This window comes from Pungitius pungitius, chromosome 9, assembly GCF_949316345.1.
Source record: "Pungitius pungitius chromosome 9, fPunPun2.1, whole genome shotgun sequence".
NCBI classification, from domain to species: Eukaryota; Metazoa; Chordata; class Actinopteri; order Perciformes; family Gasterosteidae; genus Pungitius; species Pungitius pungitius.
The window spans coordinates 4,817,196-4,838,131 of NC_084908.1; the positions used below are offsets into that span (position 1 = coordinate 4,817,196).

A 20,936-nucleotide genomic window follows, 5' to 3' on the forward strand; every position below is an offset into this window, starting at 1 on the left:
ATCCTGCGCTTGATTCAGAGGGGAATAATAAAAAATAAAAAAAAACGTGTGTTAAAGTGCGTTTAGGGCGAACGACAGAGGGCGTGGGTGCGCTGGGAGCGGACGCGTGCTGATGCCTTTGGAATGTAAAGCACATCGATCGACAAACACAAGTACGCGCACACAGACACACTCAAGTGCTTCTTGGTGGAGCTGAAAGAGCAGAGATGGAAAAGGAGGAGTGTGCGGAAGAACCGGGAGGAGAAAAGTCCGAGAGAACGAGAGGGTGGAGATATACAGAGAGATGGAGAGGGGGGGCTGTCTCAGTCTTTGTTGACTGTCTGTCACCCATAAACTGTTTACTATAATAGCAACACAGACCTCACTTGGTCAACAAAGCATTACGATGGAGGGGGGGGGGTGGGGGGGGGTCTACTTTTCCCTACTTTTCTGGCCAGGCACAGAGTCTCACTGACTCGGGAAAATCAGACATGCAGAGGCGGTTCTAACCGAGTGCCGGTGCGGAAGCCCCGGTGCGGTGTTCAATACAGCAGCAGACCCGATGCTGCAATGCGCTCCTCGGCGAGCAGGTCGGTCCTCACAGCTCTGTGTGCGCGCGTGTGTGAGTGTGTGCATGTGTGTGTGTGTGTGTGTGCGCGAGGTGGAGGAATCTGTCAGTTAAGAATCACAAAAACACGACCCGGTATATATGATATATGTGTATATACGTATATAGTTGGTGTATAATTATTGAATAAATCACTGCAGGCCGTGAACGTCGTAGCAATTTCCCCATTAAGTAGGCTATAAGTGACCATCTCTGTCTCCTTCAGGAAGGAATGAATGAAGCCCTCCACATTTGCCCCGGAAAAAGAGCTGCACCAGCAGAAATATGACTGAGCTGACTTGTACTAAAGACCCCCCCCCCCCCCCGCATGTCTCCCTTTGTCCTTTGTATGACTGTATGAATAAAGACATTTTCCCACCAGGAGCTGTCAGGAGTCGGGACATCGAGCCATTTATTATGTCTATATGACAAGGGGCGGCGAGGTCTGTCCCCGGTAAACCGACACACACACACACACACACACACACTCACACGCACACACACACACGCACGCATGCACAAACGGCAACCCAACACTGCCTCTGCCGCCTCTCCCGTTACAGCTCAGCGATCGAGTTACGCGAACGGGGTAAAAATGTTGCAGTAGCAGAGTGAGAGAGAGAGAGAGAGAGAGAGAGAGAGACTGCAGCATCGGCGGAGATCGGCAGCAGCAGTCCCAAGCAGTGCAGGTGAGAGGAGGGGGGGAAGAGTAGGGGGGGAGGAGGCGCATGTGGAGGAGAGAGAGAGAGACACACACACGCACAGGAAGAGAGAGAGGGAGAGAGAGAGAGAGAGAGAATGCGGGACTCTTGGAAAAAGACGCATCTACTACATTCGGTCCGTCACGGAGACATCTAACCCGAACACGGGCTGCTCGGGTTTACGCTGGATTGACGCCGCTGATGGTGATGTTGGAATCTGCTTTCTAGCCCCAAACCTAGAGAGGCTCTCGCGGTTGTTGTTTTTGGTTTGATGAGGGAAACCATCTGAAATATCAGGAGAAACTGGCCCCCGAGAAGCACTCCTGTCTCCCTCACAACTTACGTGGAGGAATCCTCCGCCTTGGCACGTTGCTCCACTGCGGAGAAGAAGAAAGGAAGGAGGAGGAAAACGCAGCAGCTCGCTGCTGAAGGTGAGAGGAGATCCGACAGCAGCATCCCGAACACTTTTTTCCTCCCAACTGATCTTCGTCCTGTGCGCTTGGCAGTGCGCTGCTCTTCTTTTGTGTGCTGCTGCATTGCAGTTTCTAACTGTGAGAAAGCGGCTGTCCCACGTGTGACTGGAATACACTTTTTGTTAAAAGAACTTGGCATTATGAGCTGATCGCCGTCCTCGCGAGAGAGCGGGACATCTCTCCGGTTTACCGGGGAAGGAGGGGGGAAGTGGATTTAATCAAACGCTGGTAAATTAGTTGGCTCCTTTTTTTTCCCCTCCTCGCTGCGGGATGGGCTTTTTGTGGCGTGAACAGCCCCGCAAGACCTTATTCTTATAAAAGTTGTGGGGGTGCACTGCAGTGTGAACGGGCAGAATAAAGAAGCAAAAGCAGCCCGCACCGCCGGGGTGAAAACTGTACGGTGAGAGCGAGCAAGCGGTACCCCCGGACCTCACAGAGCCATAGAGAAGAAGGTACGAGTCGGGATAAATCCAACACCCACGCTGCGAGCCGCGCCGGACCACAGGGCACCAATACAGAGGAGAGGAGGGAGAGAGAGCGCACGCAAGCAGGGGGAGCCATGCAGAGGCTTGGCGCAGTGCACTCCTCCGCGGCGCAGGCTCTCAGCCTCGTGGCCCTAGCGCTGCAGATGCTGACTCAGCTGCCCGGCGCAGACTCAGCCCTCCGGTACCGGGTGGCGGAGGAGGGTCCCCCCGACGTAAAGATCGGCAACGTGGCCGTTGACCTTGGCCTCACTGCTGGCACGGGCAGCGGGGACGTCACCTTTGCCCTGGAGAGTGGCTCCGAGTTCTTTAAGATTGACAACGTGACAGGTGAGCTGACAACAGGCCCGCGGCGCATCGACCGGGAGAAACTTCCGCAGTGCCAGATGATATTTGACGAGAACGAGTGCTTCTTGGACTTCGAGGTGTCAGTGATTGGCCCGCTGCAGAGCTGGGTGGACCTGTTCGAGGGCCGCGTGGTCATAACTGACATCAATGACAACACACCTTCCTTCCCCTCACCTGTGCTCCAGCTCTCAGTGGAGGAGAATCGCCCCATAGGAACCCTTTACCTGCTACCCACCGCAACAGACAGAGATTTTGGACGGAATGGCATCGACCGCTACGAGCTGATTCAAGATGGTGCGACCGGGTCAGGTTCCACAAGACGAGTGGCCCCAGGGAATCCCATCGCTAGAGTGGAGGGACTTGTGGACCGGAGGGGTAGAAGTGGTGATAGCGGAGGAGGACCCAGAAGCACAGTGTTCGAACTGCAAGTTGCAGATATACCAGATGGAGAGAAACAACCGCAGCTCATTGTAAAAGGCACATTGGATCGCGAGCAAAAAGACTCCTACGAGCTGGTTCTCAGGGTTCGAGATGGAGGGAACCCGCCGCGTTCCTCCCAAGCCCTGCTTCGCGTTTCCATCACAGACGTGAACGACAATAGCCCGCAGTTTGAGAGGTCCACATACGAGGCAGAAATGGCAGAAAATGCCCCTCCAGGTACGCCCGTCCTCCAGGTCAGAGCTTCAGACCGCGACATTGGAGTCAACGGGCAGGTGGAGTACGTCTTCGGAGCTGCCACTGAATCTGTACGGCGACTCCTGCGCCTGGACGAGGCCACCGGGTGGCTGAGCGTCCTCCACAGGATTGACAGGGAAGACGTGGCGCAACTGAGGTTCACAGTGTCGGCCAGAGACCGTGGTCAGCCGCCCCGCACCGACCGCACCACCGTGATTTTGGCCGTGCGGGACGAGAACGACAACGTGCCCGTCGTGGAGATCCGAAAGATCGGACGGATCCCAGTTCGAGATGGAGCCGCGTTGGTGCCAGAGAACGTCCTGGTGGACACCCCTGTGGCTTTGGTTCAGGTGTCAGACCGAGACCAGGGAGAGAATGGGGCCGTGACGTGCACAGTTGTAGGGGACGTCCCATTCACCCTGAAGCCAGCTGGGGAAACGGCACTCCCGCCCCTACCTGCAGACGAAGCCTTTGACAGGTAAGCCAAACCAAAGGTAACCACTAATGGCATGTTAAAGGAAAAGGAAAGATCTAGCCACTTATTGATGAGTACATCCTGAATGTACTCTGAATTCAAGAATTATATGAGAGATTATACATTACTTAGACAACAGATTCTGATACTGAAGTAATAAACCACAATCTAATGATCAGTTCTTGGCATTTGGGTAAGGGTGATGCACCACTTTTTCTTGAGGGAGCACAAATTGCCATGCAATGATGAGGTGATCATTAAGAAATAATAACTCAGTAAAAGGCACCATGAGGTGGCACAGAAACAACTTTGTACATAATTAGCTAATAATATTTGGATAAGGACCCTAATTGCAGATACCGAGACCCATTTATTAAAAACTGGTTCTCATTCATTGATAGAATGGCCATGATAATTAGATACGCATCAGACATCATTCACGGGGAAACATTTTGTTTTTTGGTTCTTTACCAGAGGTTAGTACTATTTTTATCCAATGTGTCTTCTAACCACGACGACTACACATTCAGCAAGCAGTAGCTACAAATATCACCAACTACTGCTGCGGGAGGAATTAGGAATTATTACAATTTCTATTTCTTTCCGATGAGATTAGAGTGTTGATGCTTTGAGATTTCATTTCAGCTCATTTACTAATGCTACAGAGTACTTTTAATTGAAGTCAAGGGTTATAGACTTTTTTATTTAAGTTACTACTGCAGTGCAGGTTGTAAATGTCAGCACCCTTCATTCCATTGTTAAGATATCTTATAGAGGTATTGAATGGAGAGAGCGAGAGAAATAGAGACCATCTTAGGATATCTCTGCCACTGCTATGACATCTGTGCAATATGGCTGGTTGCTTTATTAGTTTTAGGGCTGTCCTTGACGAAAGAACGTCTAAGTCAGAGTACTAATCATGATAGGCCTTCAACAAATTAAATAGTAGATTTAATAAAGTAAGAAAACCGTCTCAGTGTCCCCAGTATTGTTGTGTCTCTGCGGCATTCAGGAAAACTTCTTGAAATCAAGTGTGTTTCAAGACCAAAGCGTTGTAGAGCTTAAAGGATTAGTAGATCTATTGACTAGTCGATTTAGAGAAAATGGATTGCCAACCACTTTCAGGATCAATTAAGGTTTTCAGCAGTTTTATAAGCCAATATATGCAGTAATTCTCTGATTCTCCAATTCTGAAATGATGTGGCTTTTCTTTGGATCTACACATCACTGGCTTTGGTGGTTGGTTAATCAACAAAAGGAGTTTTTAGGCCTTCACATACATGGGACATTCTTTCATTTTTGTCATTTGTTAATCACAATAGGATTGTAATGCAATGGAAAGGGGGCAACATTTATTTGTTGGAGTGAGGTTGATTTTTCTTAACTATGTTGAAGAATAGAAGGAAGTCATCAAACAATCACCTTGGGTGAAACTAAAATAACGCTGCAACTGGTGACTGGCGACTTTGGTGAAGTTAGCTAATTCACTGAAATGGAGCAGCGCTACTATTTTTAATTAACAATATCTGTATTATTCCTTTCTACGGTAACAACCACATTCATGAAATCTATTTTTGAATTACTTTCACAGGAATAAGAAAAAATACTTCCTACATACTTCTGCCTTGCTAGACTACGAGGCCACCAAAGAGTACAGTGTCACCATTGTGGCGGTAGATTCTGGCAGCCCCAGCCTATCCAGCAACAGCTCACTTATGGTGCGAGTTGTGGATATCAATGACCATGCCCCGGCTTTTCCCCAGAGCGTCGTGGAGGTCCACTTTGCTGAGAACAACTCACCTGGTGAAAGGGTAGTCACTGTTGTAGCCTCAGACGCAGACAGTGGAAAGAATGCAGAGATTGCGTACTCCCTTGACCCTGCAGGGAATGGGCCATTCTACATAGATGCAGATAATGGAGATATCCGTGCCACGGGGGTTTTGGACCGTGAGCTAAGAGAGAGGTATGAACTCCGTGTGATTGCCAAGGACAAAGGCACACCTCCCCTGCAAGGCTCCACCACTGTTGTCGTTCAGGTGACCGACCGCAACGACAATGCGCCAAAGTTTGTTCAGGAAATCTTCACATTCTACGTCAAAGAGAACCTGCTCGCCAACAGGCCGGTCGGCATGGTCACCGTGACCGATGCCGACGAAGGGGAGAACGCCGAACTCAGTTTGTTTGTCGAGATGGACGGGGTCGATGCGAAGAAGGCCGGTGAGAAAGTGGATGGCGAAGATGGCGAGAAAAAGAAAGAAGAGGTGTTTTCCATTGAAAACAACACAGGAACTATCTTCTCTTCGGCGTCGTTTGACCGGGAAAAGCTTTCAACGTACACCTTCCGCGTCCGAGCTGTGGACGGAGGGGAGCCTCGTAAAACCTCCACTGCCACGGTTTCGCTCTTCGTGACGGACGAGAACGACAACGCCCCCTCTGTCACATCCCCGGCCAATGAGTCCTACACCCTGCTTCCGCCTGCCAGCAGTGCCCGCACCATCGTCAGGACCGTGACAGCCGTAGACTCAGACACCGGCCCCAATGCGGACCTTCGCTATGCCCTAGTGGGGGGGAATCCCTTCCAGCTGTTTGAGATCGGCCACACCAATGGGGTGATCACTCTGGCTGAAACCCTGGAGCGGCGCCACAGAGGCCTGCATCGCCTGGTGATCCGGGTCAATGACAGCGGGGCACCTTCCCTCTGTGCCATCGCCCTGGTACATGTCTTCATCAACGAGAGCTTGGTCAACGCCACACTTGTGGATGCTCAGGTAACTTTTCTATTTAGTAATAATAATAATAATACCTTTAATTTATATAGCATTTTTCCAAATGCTCAAAGTCACTTTACATAAAACATTTTAAAATATCTTAAAAGCAAAGCAATAGATACATTTAAAGCATTTGAAATGTGAAATGTTATTTTAGTGAAAGCAAGTGAAGTAAAATGAAACACATGTAACTTGAATGAAGGAAAGGCACTGTGCTGTTTTGGTGTGCAGGGACCACTATTGTTCCAGAGATGGTAATGATAACTCATAATTATCCTTTAAATCAATTCACCTAATGGCTACTCTGATAACGCATTACAATGAAGGAGGGCGGTAATGACAACCTATTGTGGCTGTGTAAACTAAACCGGTAAGAAGATTTATTTTTTTGACAATGAGACGAATGTACAATTTCCACAGTTTGCATGGTGTTGCAATTTTCTGCCCATTTCTGACGAAATAATTGCATCTATATTTATCCCAGATAAAGAAGCCCATTGCTCTTTTGAGGGCCATTGGCAATTCCTGCTTCTTTGTAGTTTGAGTGTTCTTTGTCCAGAATGCATTCTTATAATGACCATGTGGTTAAAATAAGTGTTATTTGGGAGTGGTCCTTCTTTCATCATTTGGGATGAGTTGGGTAAAGAGGTAGACAAAGAGATGGCCCCCTCCCAGTTTTGGTCTTTTAATAGAGAATAGGTTAAAGTGTGTTCATTTAAATGGAAGTTTTGCTTTGGTAGTTTCCCTTCACAACAGGCCTGAATATTGATTTTATTGTGTTACGCGGGACACGCTGAGCAGAACAGCACAAGGACACAAACTTAGAGAAAAGCACTATATGAATTATGTTTGCAGGGGGAATGAAGTGAAATACTGGAGTAACGTCTCGTTGGCATGAAAGATCCACGCTGAGTCGAGGAGGTAATTGACTAGACTGCAGAAACCAAAAATACCATTCAGTTTCAAATTTAGCGTATGTTACGCTGCCGGTAATCTTTCTCTCTTCTCTGCCCTCATTGTATTAATCAAATGCGCTTCCCATTATGCTTTGAAAAATGTTCAACCAAGCTATCATTTCTGGCAGGTAATAATTACTAAAACATGCGTCTGTGGCGTGGCCAAAGTCATTTTATTGACTGGTAATTAAATCGCCTCAGCGGCTTTGTGGTTACTGTGTTTGCTCTGCCGTCTGTGGTTTTCACACACACACACAAAACTTTGTTCAGAACACGTTTTCTCCGAAGGAAAAGGTCTTCAGCTGTCAGGTCTGTGCATGTAACATGACGTAAACAGTGTGAGCCAAAGTCAGCGCCGAGACATTTGAGAGTAAAAGAGATAACAAGCAGAAATTTCCCAAAAGTGCGTCAAGCGAAGAACGTGTTGCCAACCCGAAATACCACGGCATCCTTGAATACCTTGATAGGCTCCTTTTGTATCAACACGCTCAAACAAAAAAAAGTGTTTCATCGCACTCTGTCTAAACCCAAGACGGTGATCTCTGAGGAAGACACGCCTTAGAGCCGCAGATGTTGGAAGAAAGGGCCCCGCCACGGCAAGCTGTGCATGTTAGGATTTCTGTGGTGCCTCCCTGGGCTTTTCAACTCGGGGAAAAACAGGAGCCCCTCTGGGATTGGATATTTCCAACTGAGTAACATAAACTTATTTCTCATTTTCTAGGATGTTACAAGGGCAGGTTCCTATTGGTAAAATGTTTGATCCCAATATAAGTAATTTCACATCTCAATATGTATGACAATAAGGCGTGTTTTTTGATGATTACAAAAATGAATATTGAATATGAAATAACCACATTGTAAAGTGCCTACCGATACCTTGAATGGACCTAAGTGAAACGATGAAGCCGCTTATTGAGATTTCTCAATATGTGATTTCCACACAACGCTATTGCATTGAAAAACTGTGAATCATCCAACTGAATGATCAGCCATCCGCCGATGTGACTGTCTAGCTCTTTTTTGCAGTATTATAGCAACTACAATAACGCCGTGCTCTGTCTGCCCCTTGGGTTCTCGGGATCCACGACACTTACAGATAAATCTCGTGTTTTGGCAAGAAAACAACATCCCGTGTAATCACAGCATGAGAGTGTTGACTCACCTCACATACAGAGACAAGTTGGCGTCCAAAAATACATTGTGTTTTACGGCACTATATATAGATATATACATGCTTTTTTAAAAAACAAAGACAACAAACTGAGCACAGACAGAAGCTTTAGCATTTTAAGTAGAACATAGATGTAACGTTGTACCGGTTTGGACACACTTTCTCACTGAATTGAATGGGAAAACGTATGCAAACGTTTGACTGGTACAGTAAGAGTAGAATGAAGTACAGATTAAACAATCAAGTTGGTGAGAATTGGACCGGAACGCTTTGTAAGCGGCAGGAACAATAGTGTTGACAGGCGGAATCAACCGCAGCGGGCCTAAACGGCACAGGCTATTGAGTGGAACAATAGGGTATAAAATGTCCGGGCCAGTACAAAAGCCGCCTTTGATTACAATATGCATAGTTTAGTTTGATTGTACGGAGGAACTTGGCAGAGTAATTCAGCAGAAGTCATTGAAGAGAGAACACCTCCATCTCATAATGAAATCAAACCGAGGGGTGGATGGATGCCAGATGTAATTAGGGGAGTAGAACGTCTGCTACTGCTGCAGCGCCGCGGCAGAAAATGACTCAAGTCTTTTTCCATCCAAACGGTACTGGGTGAACCACATGTTGGGTAATTAGCCACAATGTGATACTGCAGAGTCTAAGCTGGAGGAAGCAGTTGTGATATACGAGGCACGGCTGTCATTTGGGAATATTTAAGGTGCTTTGTTCATCGGAAGTAAGCCGTCTTGTAGATCTGATTAATGCTCTCAGTGATGACATTTTCCCATTCTTATAATCGCTGTTTAATCTCAGAGTTCTTTTAGTCATTTTTTTTGGTTTCGGAGGTATGAACAGCTTTCTTTGAAGAGCAATAATAGTTAAGAACTACCGAAACGACGGCTCCCGGTCACACATCGATCGACAGCCAACACCAGGCTGCTCCGGGTCAATAGTGTGTGGTCGGGGGGGAGAACTCCTCGTCGCCGGTGACAACGCACATGACCGAGTACCTGGAGAGTGCAAGGGACAGGTATATAGACGGATGGTGGTGTTGAGCCCCGGCCCGAAACAAAGCCCATGCTGCAGAACGGAGGGTTCCGCCGCGAGTCCAGGGGTGCGTCAGGGAAAACCAATGAGGCGGCGACCAAACACTTTTAACAGTCTCTGCACACGCACCTGCACGTCGACGAGGCTATACATAGCTGGCACTTAGCATGTGCCTTGACTCGCGCCTCTCGCATAGGTTAAGTGCATACGGCACTGCGTCGCTATTTTCCCTGTGTTTTGCTCCCGCTGAGGCAGCGAGATGCCCGGCAGAATGAGAATGGGGGGGAAAAAAAAGAAAATACTGCAGGCAAGGGAAGAACAATGGGGCTGAGGAGGATGAGCGGAGCCTGGCGGGGGGAGAGGCCCTCTGCAGTGGAAGCGGGATAATGGAACAGGAGCATCACAAGTTGCTCGGGAGAAGAAGAAAAAAAAGAAGCAATACGATAAGTGGCGGCGAAACAATTCAATACGACACGTCTCTACTCTTATCTCTGCGCTTATTGGTGGGGGATGAAAGTGAGAGTGACTAATGTGCCTCGGTACGAGTAAGCCCAATAATAGGTCTCACATAATGTAATAGTCAAGTCCCGCGCCGCACATGTGTGAGCGGCGCTCTGTGGTGTAACACTCAAGGTTATTTTACTCGGTTATCGCCCACCATGGGGGGGGCTGAAATGCAACTTCCCACTCACCTCCGCTCCCCGTCTCTCCCGCGCTCATTCCTGCGAGCTTTATTACCCGGCGCTCTGAAGGCACCAGGGATTACACGAGTATATAATTTCCAGCCTTGACGGGCCAAAGGAAATGTCGCGCGGCGCTCGCAGACGAGGTGTCAGGGCTGCAGAATAGGTCGTCTCTCTAATGGACAGCTCACACACACGCACGCACGGCGTGGGCCGGCGTGGGGGCATGCATGCATTTCATCCTGCTTGTGTTTGTCTCGTCTCGAGATAATCACTGTCCCCAACATAGTTGCCATGTATTGATTGGACATATGCAGATTCATGACCTTGCCCCTTATTCCCAGCAAGGCTCGTCAGACCAGAACTCCACAGCCTCATTGTCTCCATAACCAGTAATTGCTCTGTTTGTGCTTCAACATAACCCCCGTTCTTGTAATTATGTTTTGGTTGGAGTACAATCTCCAAGCATGAATTTGTTTGTGTGCGGTTTGTGTGTGTGTGTGTGTGTGTGTGTGTGTGCGGCCAGCCATACACATGTGTTCATTATGGAAATCCATTATTTGTCTCCTCCATCTCAAACCCAGACAAAATATTTTATGAGGGCAGTACAAATTGATCAGAGTGGGCCATCGTGGAATAGCCTGGCTTAACGAACCCCAGGACCAGGGAACACAACCCCGGGGGAGTGATGCCACGGAGCACACACAGTGACATTCTATCCGTCCATCCATCCCATTCCCGCCGCGAAATAAATTGCGATAGCAAATGCTCCGTAAATCCGCGCCCACGCTATCATTTACAATAGGGCCATTGTTGGACGACGAGACAGTAGATGTGTTTGTGTTCTGGGGCTATAATCAGAGCACGTCTGCTGTCTTTATTTGCACGTTTATCGACTGTTTCTCCCACTTTTTCTATTCCCTCTCCCAACTGTCCCCGACCCTAAAGTTTCCCTTTATTCTTTTAATCAGCTTTAAACAGCGTAATCCCAGGCATTCCGTGTACCAGAGCAGATGATGTGAGATCACAAGCGGAGAAATTACAGGCGCGACTTGAAGTGCTGCAACTGGGAAGCAAGAGCAATTATATATTTAGTGACATTCTTTGTGCCTGGGAATAATGGAGAGGCTCCCGCACTAAAATAAGCAGTGATGAGTTTAATTAAGTGGAAGATGCTGTTTGATGTCTCTCTGAGGCACAGCACCCACTGTGTCATCTTTTACAGTCAGTCACAGTTGGACTTTTTCTTTTTTTTTTCTTAGTAATGTTGTCTCTGTTGCTTTTCCTTGACTCTGCTTCTTCTTCTTCTTCCCCCCTTGGGCCTCTCCTCTCCACCCCTCCCTCCTCCCCTCCAGGTGGCCCGAAGTCTCATGGCTCCGCTGTCCCTGGACATTGCAGGAGACCCGGACAGCGAGCGTGCGCTAGGGAAACAGCGCCTCAGCGTCGCCATCGGCGTCCTGGCGGGGGCCGCGGCGGTCATCCTGGTCATCCTGCTCGTAGTCACCGCCCGGCAATGCGGCGCTCAGGGCAAGAATGGCTACGAGGCCGGTAAGAAGGAGCCGGAGGAGGACTTCTTCAGTCCCCCAGGGGCTCAGCCGCAGGCCAGCCGCGGCAGGGGGTCAGACCACGGGCGCAAACCCCGGCGGGACAAGCGCAACGGAGGCGGCACCAGCGCGGTTGCCGGAGGAGGCAAGGCGGACCGGTCCCTCTACAGCGGAATTGTGACGGTCAACGGACTGCGTCGGCACGGCAACGACGACGACGAGGAGGATCTGAGCAGCGCCAGCGAGCGCCTGGCCGCCCGCTACTGCGCCATGGACGGAGACCCCGGCAGCCCGAGGATGGGCGGCGGCAAGAGGCACCAATCCAGCCCGGATCTGGCCAGGCACTACAAATCCAGCTCCCCCCTCCCCGCGGTCAACCTGCAGCCCCACTCCCCTCCGGCCGAGGGCAAGAAGCACCAAGCGGTCCAGGACCTGCCGCCTTCCAACACCTTTGTGGGCAGCGGCGGGTGCGTGGGGAGCGCCGGCTCCAGCAGCAGCAGCAGCGGGGGCAGCGGCAACGCCGACGCCATGTCCCTGGGATCCGACCAGTGCTCGGAGTATGGCTGCCAGACTGGGAACAAGTACAGCAAACAGGTAGGAGCTCAGCGGTACCAGCCAAGGGTTCTTTGTGATTTTTAAGATGGATCGGCGACTCTTCATGCCGATCCAACTCCAAAATCTGTTCCTTTGTTCACACTTCCACTTCCTCCTCCTCCTCCTCCTCCTCCTCCTCCTTGGCTCCATCCGTTCCTCCCCACACATCCCCCCCCCCCCCCCCCCCCGCCCCCCGATACGATCGCGTCGGAACACCATCTCGTCGCCACAGAGTCCCGAGCCTGCGAGCGGCGTGCCGGCCCCCCGTTGTCAGAGCATGTGTGTGCTCCGTGGCGAGCGCCAGCCCTCCGATGAGCGAGATCTAATGCAGGGGACATGAGTCCACCCCCGCAGTGTGTTTGTGTGTGCGACGTGCGTGCGTCGGGACGTGCTTACCCTCGGTATACACCCCTGAGGATCTCAGTTAGAGTAAGGACACAGAGGGAGTGGGCGGATAGTTGCTTCCAGCGGGGTAATTGGTCATTTCGCGTCCCTGCCTCCCTTGTCACGCTGTTATCTTTCTTCCATTTAGCATATATGTTTGTTCTGCAAACGGTATTAGTTGGACCGAAAATGGATGAGCAGGCTTTGGTGTTTGCTCCACAGAAGCTCCGGCTAAATGCCGATGTCCTGCTGACGAATGAACACCGCGTGCAGACTGTTGCTCGCCCCTGTGCCCACGCCCCCACACACACACCATCTATCATGTTGGACACACTGACACAGCAGTGGTCCCCCTGGTCCACGGCATGCGGCCCCCGAGAGCCATGCGTGACTGACAGCTAACCCTTCTTAGAGGGGCGTCGGCTCGTTTCCTTGACGGACAGCTCAACATTCGTCATCCCCATGGTGCAAAAAAAGTGCTGATGCCGTCACTTAAAACGAGGAAGGAGAGGAGCTTCTTCTACGGCTAATCAATTCATACGCGGGGGCTCTCGGATCCTGCTCAACACACACATGCACACACACACAGAGAGGTTAATCCATTACGGAGTCAATCCGCTTAATCTGCCGTTCCCAGGGAAAGAAAATGCTTACTGGGAGAGTTTGGCGTTCATGCTTACGCGCACTCCAAACATGGCAGCACACATACGGAGGCGCGCAGACACACAACCTGACGGCTTAATGAATTATTGATCGTATGGGGTAATTAACTCTTCTGCTGCAGTGGAGTATGCCGCCCCACCCCAGGACTCAGACCTGCGTGTGTGTGTGTGTGTGTGTGCCTCAGACTTTTGGGCACACGCGTTCACTTACGTGTCAAAATGTGTCAACTCCAGCAATTTGGCGGGCAGGTTTGCGTCGGCGGGGGCCTGTCACCCTCGCTTCAGGCACCGCTTATTTCACCATGGCATTTTTTATACGTGAGTGCGGGTGAGAGATAGACTCGAGGAGTAATAGGCGGCGTGTAGGTGCCAAACGCAGGAACTGGGACGCCGACAGAACTTGGAATAGCATTCGACCAGGAGTAAGAGAGAATTATAGGAGTTTTGGGGGGGAGGAAGACAGAGCAAATAAGAAGCTCCCTTGGCTACTTCCCTTGGTTAGTGGAAACTCCCCAAAACGGCTCATCTTTAGTCAGTACATCATCAGACAACTGGGCGCTATAGGAAATAAACAAATGAGAAAGAAGTGATGAAAACCACGGACTCCATTAAAGAGGCATGATGGACATGATTAAAACAGCTCGCTCATCTCTCTTATTTGAAAGCAAAATTTGTTCACAGAGGGGAGGGAAGAACATCCATATCCATGTGAACGAATGAGAACGTGTTAAAGAGGGGGCGTGTTTGAGATTCTTCTTTCCTTTCTGTTTTGGTTTTCGGGGGGAAACTTAATTAAATATAGAATAATGGCATGAGTGCATTTATTAAGTACAATGCAGAAGCGTCACACTTATCAACACATCACACTTATTTTTGGTCTGCCAGCTGGTGTGTGTGCGTGTGTTGCATTTTGATTATGGGGATATTTTCTGATGCTATCGCCAACATGATACCTTCAGTAGTCGCAGTCCAGATAACAAAATGTGCCTTATATAAAAAAAGTTCTTAAATGTCATCTAAATACTAACCCTCAAAAAGTCTGAAACCATCACAATTGTTATTTAAAACCTTTAAATATTTTGGCAGGTATCAGAAAGGAGGTTCCACAGACCTCATTGCTGATGGAGAAAGTGTAACGGAGTATTTGTTTGGGGAGATGCAGAGAGAGAAAGAGGGGGAGAGAGAGAGAGAGAGGGAGAGAGAGAGAGGTCTAGTTTGGGTGGCAGCCAGAGAGAGAGAGTGGACTGCTGAGATGTGGGTCATCAGGATACCCGTTGGCATCAGGACACATTAATGATCACAGCAGTCACATGGCACTGCAGTCAATATGGCAAAAGTGGCCTCGCTATGCCCTCTAACCGGCCGCACACAGCGCACGCTGTGCCACCGTGCCGCTGCCCTCCATCGCACACAACAAAGGTCACAGCTCTGTTCCTGCTCTGCCGCTCTCTGGCCTTCTTTCTAAAGACCTCCCCTCCACTACCTTTGCGTCTTTCCCCCCCCCCCCATCCCTGGAGATAGAGCCGAGTCAGCTATTTCACTAGTGCGACTTCTTCTTTTACTGCAGTAAGCACTTTCTCTCCCTGGACCCGGCGCGCGCGTGTGTGTGTGTGTGTGTGTGTGTGGTGGGTGTTAGGATAGAGCAACAAAGACAGAGTCCAACCAAACGTTCACACACACACACACACAAACACACACACACACATCCGATCTCTAATCAATGAGGCCAGGACCGCAGTGGAAACAGGTGGGTTGACAGCGCAGTTTTTTTTTGGGGCATTTCACAAATTTATAGCGCTTGGCGAAGGTCGGCCCGCCGCTGTGTTTTTGACACACGCAAGGACGAGCCACAGCAAATAACTTTGTGGCGAGTGGGACTCATCTGTCCCGGACCTGTCCATCTAATTGGACTGTGTGAACGGGCGCCGGTGGAGGGATTAGGTCCACTGGATTATAAAATTGAAAAGCAGCTTTTCATTTCAACGAAATCCTTCCGGGATTAAATATGATGAACGTCTGTCGCAGAGTAGCACTAGAAACCCCCCCCCCACACCTCACCACCCACACTCAGCACGGCATCCACGCACGCGCACGGCTCCTGCGATAACATGCAGAGTGTAGAAGGTATCGTCTACCAGAAACCCCCACAGTTCTGCAACCCCCCCCTCCCCACACACACACACACACTTTCCAAGCCTCTGTTACACAAGTAATCGCCCTGTGACCCCTGTCACAGCGATACCAGCAGCCTGATGTATTTATTAAAAGCCACCGCGAGTTCAGGTCGACCATATGCTACCGGGGTGAGTGGGAGGGGGGCGGGGGGATGAGTTGGTGGGGGGGGTCATGAGGTGAGGTTAAGCGAGAGGTGAGAGGCACCAGGTAACCAAACCGGGGATGGCCCCGGCGAGTCAGACCGAAACCTGATACACTGACCCGGAGTCAGAAGGGAGGGGGATGGGGGGGGGGGGGATGAGGTGAGAGAAGGAACCCGAGCCAGAGAGGGAGAGGCGGTGAGGGGAGTCGGAGGACATCGCGGGACAAGGGAGACAAATGTGTGTTTGTGTTCGGGGGTGGAAACAGACGCTTACACTGTAGTTATTGATTTTCTGCTTCGGCGGGGTCACGTGCACGCCGAACCCATGCGCTGCGTTTACAAAGAGGTGCAGGCTAGAATATCTACGTCTCTGCTTCAGGATCCGCAAAGCGAATCACTCAAGGGGTTCGAGGGCTCGAGATCACTTAAGGGCCGATGCAGGAGTGACTTCAAATGTCCTCAGTTGGACGGACATTAGGTGTCCAATGTTGGGTGATCGTAACAGGGCTGAGGTACAGGTTTGGATGGATAGTCAGCAGAGCGTCTTCAACAAACGCATTCAATCAAATACGTGTGTGTGTTTCTAAGTGGGTGAGTGTGTGTGTGTTAGCACCAGGGACAGACAGAGAGACAAAGCTTGTGAGATTGTGCGAGTCAGACCGAGGAAAAGAGAGAAATGGTTTCCCCTCACATCAAGGTCACCCAAGCTGGGAAATGTGATTGGAAGTCGCCCCCCCCCCCGCCCACCACCCCCTTGCCACCCACCAACACTTTTCTTGTGTTTACCACATCAGAGATAACGGAGACAGGCTGCTGGGCCGATAATGGTGCCGTGTTAACAACTCCTCCCTTCAGCTTTTTGGGGGTTTCCGGCTCTCTCCGCCAAAAATGGCAAGAATGCAAGGGAATGTCATTCCGGCGCACGCGCCCCAGACACGCCGCGTGTACATAATAGCACATGATTACACACCTTCCCGGATCGTTATGCATATACACTTTTCACAGCGAGCAGGCGGGCTCCGATAAGAATATGATGACACACGAGCGGGGAGTAAAGTTTTCCGGCTCTTACATCAGTTTCTCCTTCTTCCATTCCCTCTGGATCGCATCACATGCAAAGGCCCGGGCACGCCGTCTTCTAGAATCAAACACACACATCTGTAAAGGCTCACACACTCTCTGATGCCAAACTCCCTGACACACACACACACACACAAAGACCTACACAGCAAGCCCCTCGCTGCAATGCTTCCTTTTATTTGCTTCTTGAAGACTCGGCTCGTGTAGAACAGCTCTGCATTCGGCTCGTCTGCCTTGCAGCATTACCTTTATGGCTGTGTGCTGGTTGAGCAATTTTACCCAATATTGCAAAACAAAAGGCTGCTGTTCTCACACTGGACAGGGATTCAAGACAGCTTAGTATCGCCGCGATTTGTCTCATCCGCCCACATAAAAGAGTCTTGGCTGCATTAAGTGGTGTTGAGTCGAGGTTGAGTTAAAAAGGACTCGAATGGATTTAGAGTTGAACAGAATTGGACTCGGATTAATGAAATAATTCAGATTTTTTTTTTTGGTACTTGTAATCTAACTGATGCGTCGTGAGGTGATTGTGAGCTCCACTATGCTGATGTCTCCTTGGGAAGGACACTTCACCGCAAATTGCCACTGTGCCAACAGTGTGTGAAGAACCTACGAATGGTCACATAGTCCTGATGGGCAGGTGGCCCCTCCCATCGGTGTTTAAGTGCTTTCAATGATTGAATGAATGGGCTATACAACTGCATGTCCTTTTTTACTGACTATTAAACTCTCTTCTGAAGGTTCCTACTTTCAGGTCTGTCTGGCTTTGAGCTCAATGTTGTGTGGTAGAAAGTTACACAAGTTGTCTTTCCAGCTCCAAAATGTTGTGTGGCTGATGCAAAGTAGGCGCCTTTAGACCTGGCTGTATCATCAACCCCCCAATGAGAACTGTTTACTCAATGCGTATATACCTTATGGGGGGCGTGATGGTCCGACTGTTTGGAAACACGGAGTCTGCCATTTATTACATTTATATATTTCAGGCTTCATACAGATTCCATTTTTTATTTTCGGCAACACATTTATTTTTTATCCTGTGTAGTTTAAAAACGGATTAAAAATACTAATTGGCAAAAAAAGTGTCTTTTTCTTTCCGGAAAGGAATATCTTTCTGAGCCATCGTACTGCCAATTAAAGACAACAACCAATATTGTGCCAAAAGGACAACTCAAAATGCGGAGGAGTGATCAAAGATGCTGCACGGGTCTCTGATAGCAGCAAGCCCGCCCCCTCACGGGTCCTCCTCTCTGTGGCCTATTTCACTCATACATTACGAAATAAACATCATTTACGAATACAGACTACATCCAGTCTTTCCAGTCTAACCTTTCACAATTAAAGCCCTAGACATATACATACACATATATATATATATATATATATATATATATATATATATATATATACATACATACAGACCATTTCTCTGACAGTAGAATAGCTCACAGGATCTTAGGCTGTCCATCAGTTTACCTCAGACAGACTCCGGGCCAACAAACCAATTGGCTGCAAAAATGTTTCAAACCCTTTATTGGGAAAGTCAAGACAACAAAATTTGCATCGCTGCATGTATGAATAAAGTTTTTACGTGAGACGAGGTGTGTTTTCTCCCACGGTGTGTGAATAAGTGAACGCTCTGTCAGGAATCTGCCAACACCCAGGCAGACACCTGCTCATTATTATTATTTTTCAAATTCACAAGTTGTAAAAAACAAAGCTCGCGGCCATGGAACTGAATGCACAAATTTGCAATTGAGTACGCAGGCAGGGAAGTCATGTTCAGACTCCAAAATGTTAAGCCCAAGAGCACACGCAGAGCCGAATGTACAAACTGCAGAGAGTGGATCGTGCAGAACTTCCAAAAGTGAGATGACAGGAAAAGTGCAGCATTCTGAATGATTTAATCTTCCACAGACGATGGCCCGCACTGTCTGCTCCTCCCGCCATCGCTGTGTAAGTCATCCAATAAAAAAGTGTCTCTTTCCAAACCTCTATCCCCAATGTCTGTCTGCCCCCCCCTCCCCCCTCCCCCTCACCCACCGCACACACACATCCTCCTCCTCTGTCTGTCTCTGATTGATCCCTTTGTTCTCCCTAAGTGGTTTCATCTCTTGTCATCACTCTCCATCTGGATCCATCTTTTCACAAGGCGCTTATTGAATGGCTCCAAACGTCTTCTTTTTCGTAACACCTCTAAATTTCTTCAAATTTTACAAATGGCTCTTAAGTATCAACCCTATCTATATTGTACTCCAGATTCTGCTTGTCTTGTGGTTAGAGTCATTTTAATCTTTTGCGTTTCATTTTTTTTTCTTTTTCCCCAATTGGATCAAATTAAGCACGCTACCAAGGAATAGGCCCTAGGTGTGAATATCTGTACTGTGCAATATGGTTTATGCATTTGTGCCACCGGCAAATCGGAGCACATTCCATTCCTCGCCGGATATCAGCTTATTAGATCTTGCATGAGTGTGAAATACTGGTCCCGGTAGCGCTGTAGTCCATAGCCAATGTTTTTGCCCCGGGCGTGGTGTAGCCATCTGTTTCCGAATTGTTGGTGGAATACAGATAAATCAGAAGATCAAGATGGAGATAGAGAAAGAGACAACGGGCGGAGAGGAAGAGACATGAAAGTGAGTGGAAGAGGAGAAAAGATAATTCCTGGTCAGCCATTCTGTGGCTTGGAATGAACATTTATGGAATGGATGTGGGGGGGGGGGTAGGTATGAAAGCCAGGCAGGAAGATGTGAGAGGGGTGGTTGGGGGAGATACAAGAAGAGAATGTGTTCTTAGGTATCGCCTAGGGTAAGCGATGGAGAGAATGGAGAAGGAGATGGACAGAAAATGATTGAAAATAAGTATCTGGGTCTAGGGTTAGCAGCAGAGGGGGGTGGGGGGGGCTCACTCTGAGAGTAAAGCAAGCTCATATACTCTTTGGGCTATTTTAGTGTGAGTGTGTGTGAGAGAATGGGAGCTTTTCCACCTGCCTATCGCAGGAGTTATATAAACCTGAGTGGGCCCCTCGCTGGTTATGCGCGTGTACGTGTGTGTGTGTGTGTGTGTGTGTGTGTGTGTGTACTTGTGTGTGTTGTTTAGTCCTGTTCATATCAGACAGAGCAGATACGACACGCAGCATGAGACCGAGGCATTAAAACAGTTCGACCCGCTTGACACGCGCCGACTTGATTACCACGCGCTCACACACCTGCAGTCCTGCGGCCATGACGGATAGCCATCGCGCGTCGTTTCTTCTTCTTCTTCTTCGCTTGAACTGCGGCGCGGTGGCTGCACAGCAGAGTACCGACAAAACGGCTCGTTGCCGGGTCAGTTGGTCGCGCGCGCGCAAGAGTCACGCGTGCATTATTGACGAGGCTCCGTTCTCCTGTTTCACAAACACAGGGCTATAATGAAGAGGGCGGCAAACAGCACTTGAGAAAAAGTGGGAAACCAAACCGGCACTAACAACGTCTCTCAGTAGACGCGTAAACACCAAGCGCGGCGCGCGTGCAGGCACACGCGCACGGAAAAATGGAAAATGTAATCAAAGCCATGCAAATCTATTTGCCAATTAGAGCCCCCAAAAAGGTTTTCCATGGGGATGAAATGGCAACCTCTAATTGGCCGGATAGAAAGAGACGCTCACATCTGAGCCGCCAAACCTGAGACGGGTCGGGAGGATAAACACATCCATGTACACTCTCCCGCACACGTGGGGGGAGGATATCGGGGGGGGGGGGGGGGGGGTTGCGGGTGCTTGCAAATTAATGGGGAGTCACACACAGTGTCCCCGGTAAGATGAGAGGAGCGGATCGAGTCAGGCGCGCGGCGCTGAGCGGTCAGGCCGCTTCTTCAGTGCGCGACCAAAGCTTCGGTCGCGGTGTCGTGTTAACATGAAAGCTGTCACGGCTGTTCAGAAGGAGCGGCCTTTGATCACAGTGAGATGAGGCAGCGGCCCCCGCTGACGAGGGGCCCTTTTCCGTTTCTTTTCTTTATTTT

At 49.4% G+C, this 20,936-nt stretch overlaps 1 protein-coding gene across 1 annotated transcript in view; it reads left to right on the forward strand.

The window, feature by feature from the left end:
- Positions 1–1,234: 1,234 nt before the first annotated feature.
- The window catches only part of pcdh7a (protocadherin 7a), a 35,848-nt gene continuing 16,146 nt past the window's right edge, over positions 1,235–20,936 (forward strand). The window contains exons 1-3 of the mRNA XM_037472230.2: positions 1,235–3,743; positions 5,332–6,508; positions 11,715–12,497. Coding sequence (XP_037328127.2) covers positions 2,320–3,743; positions 5,332–6,508; positions 11,715–12,497 — 3,384 coding nt within the window. The 5' untranslated portion in view covers positions 1,235–2,319. The remainder of the gene's footprint in view (positions 3,744–5,331; positions 6,509–11,714; positions 12,498–20,936) is intronic.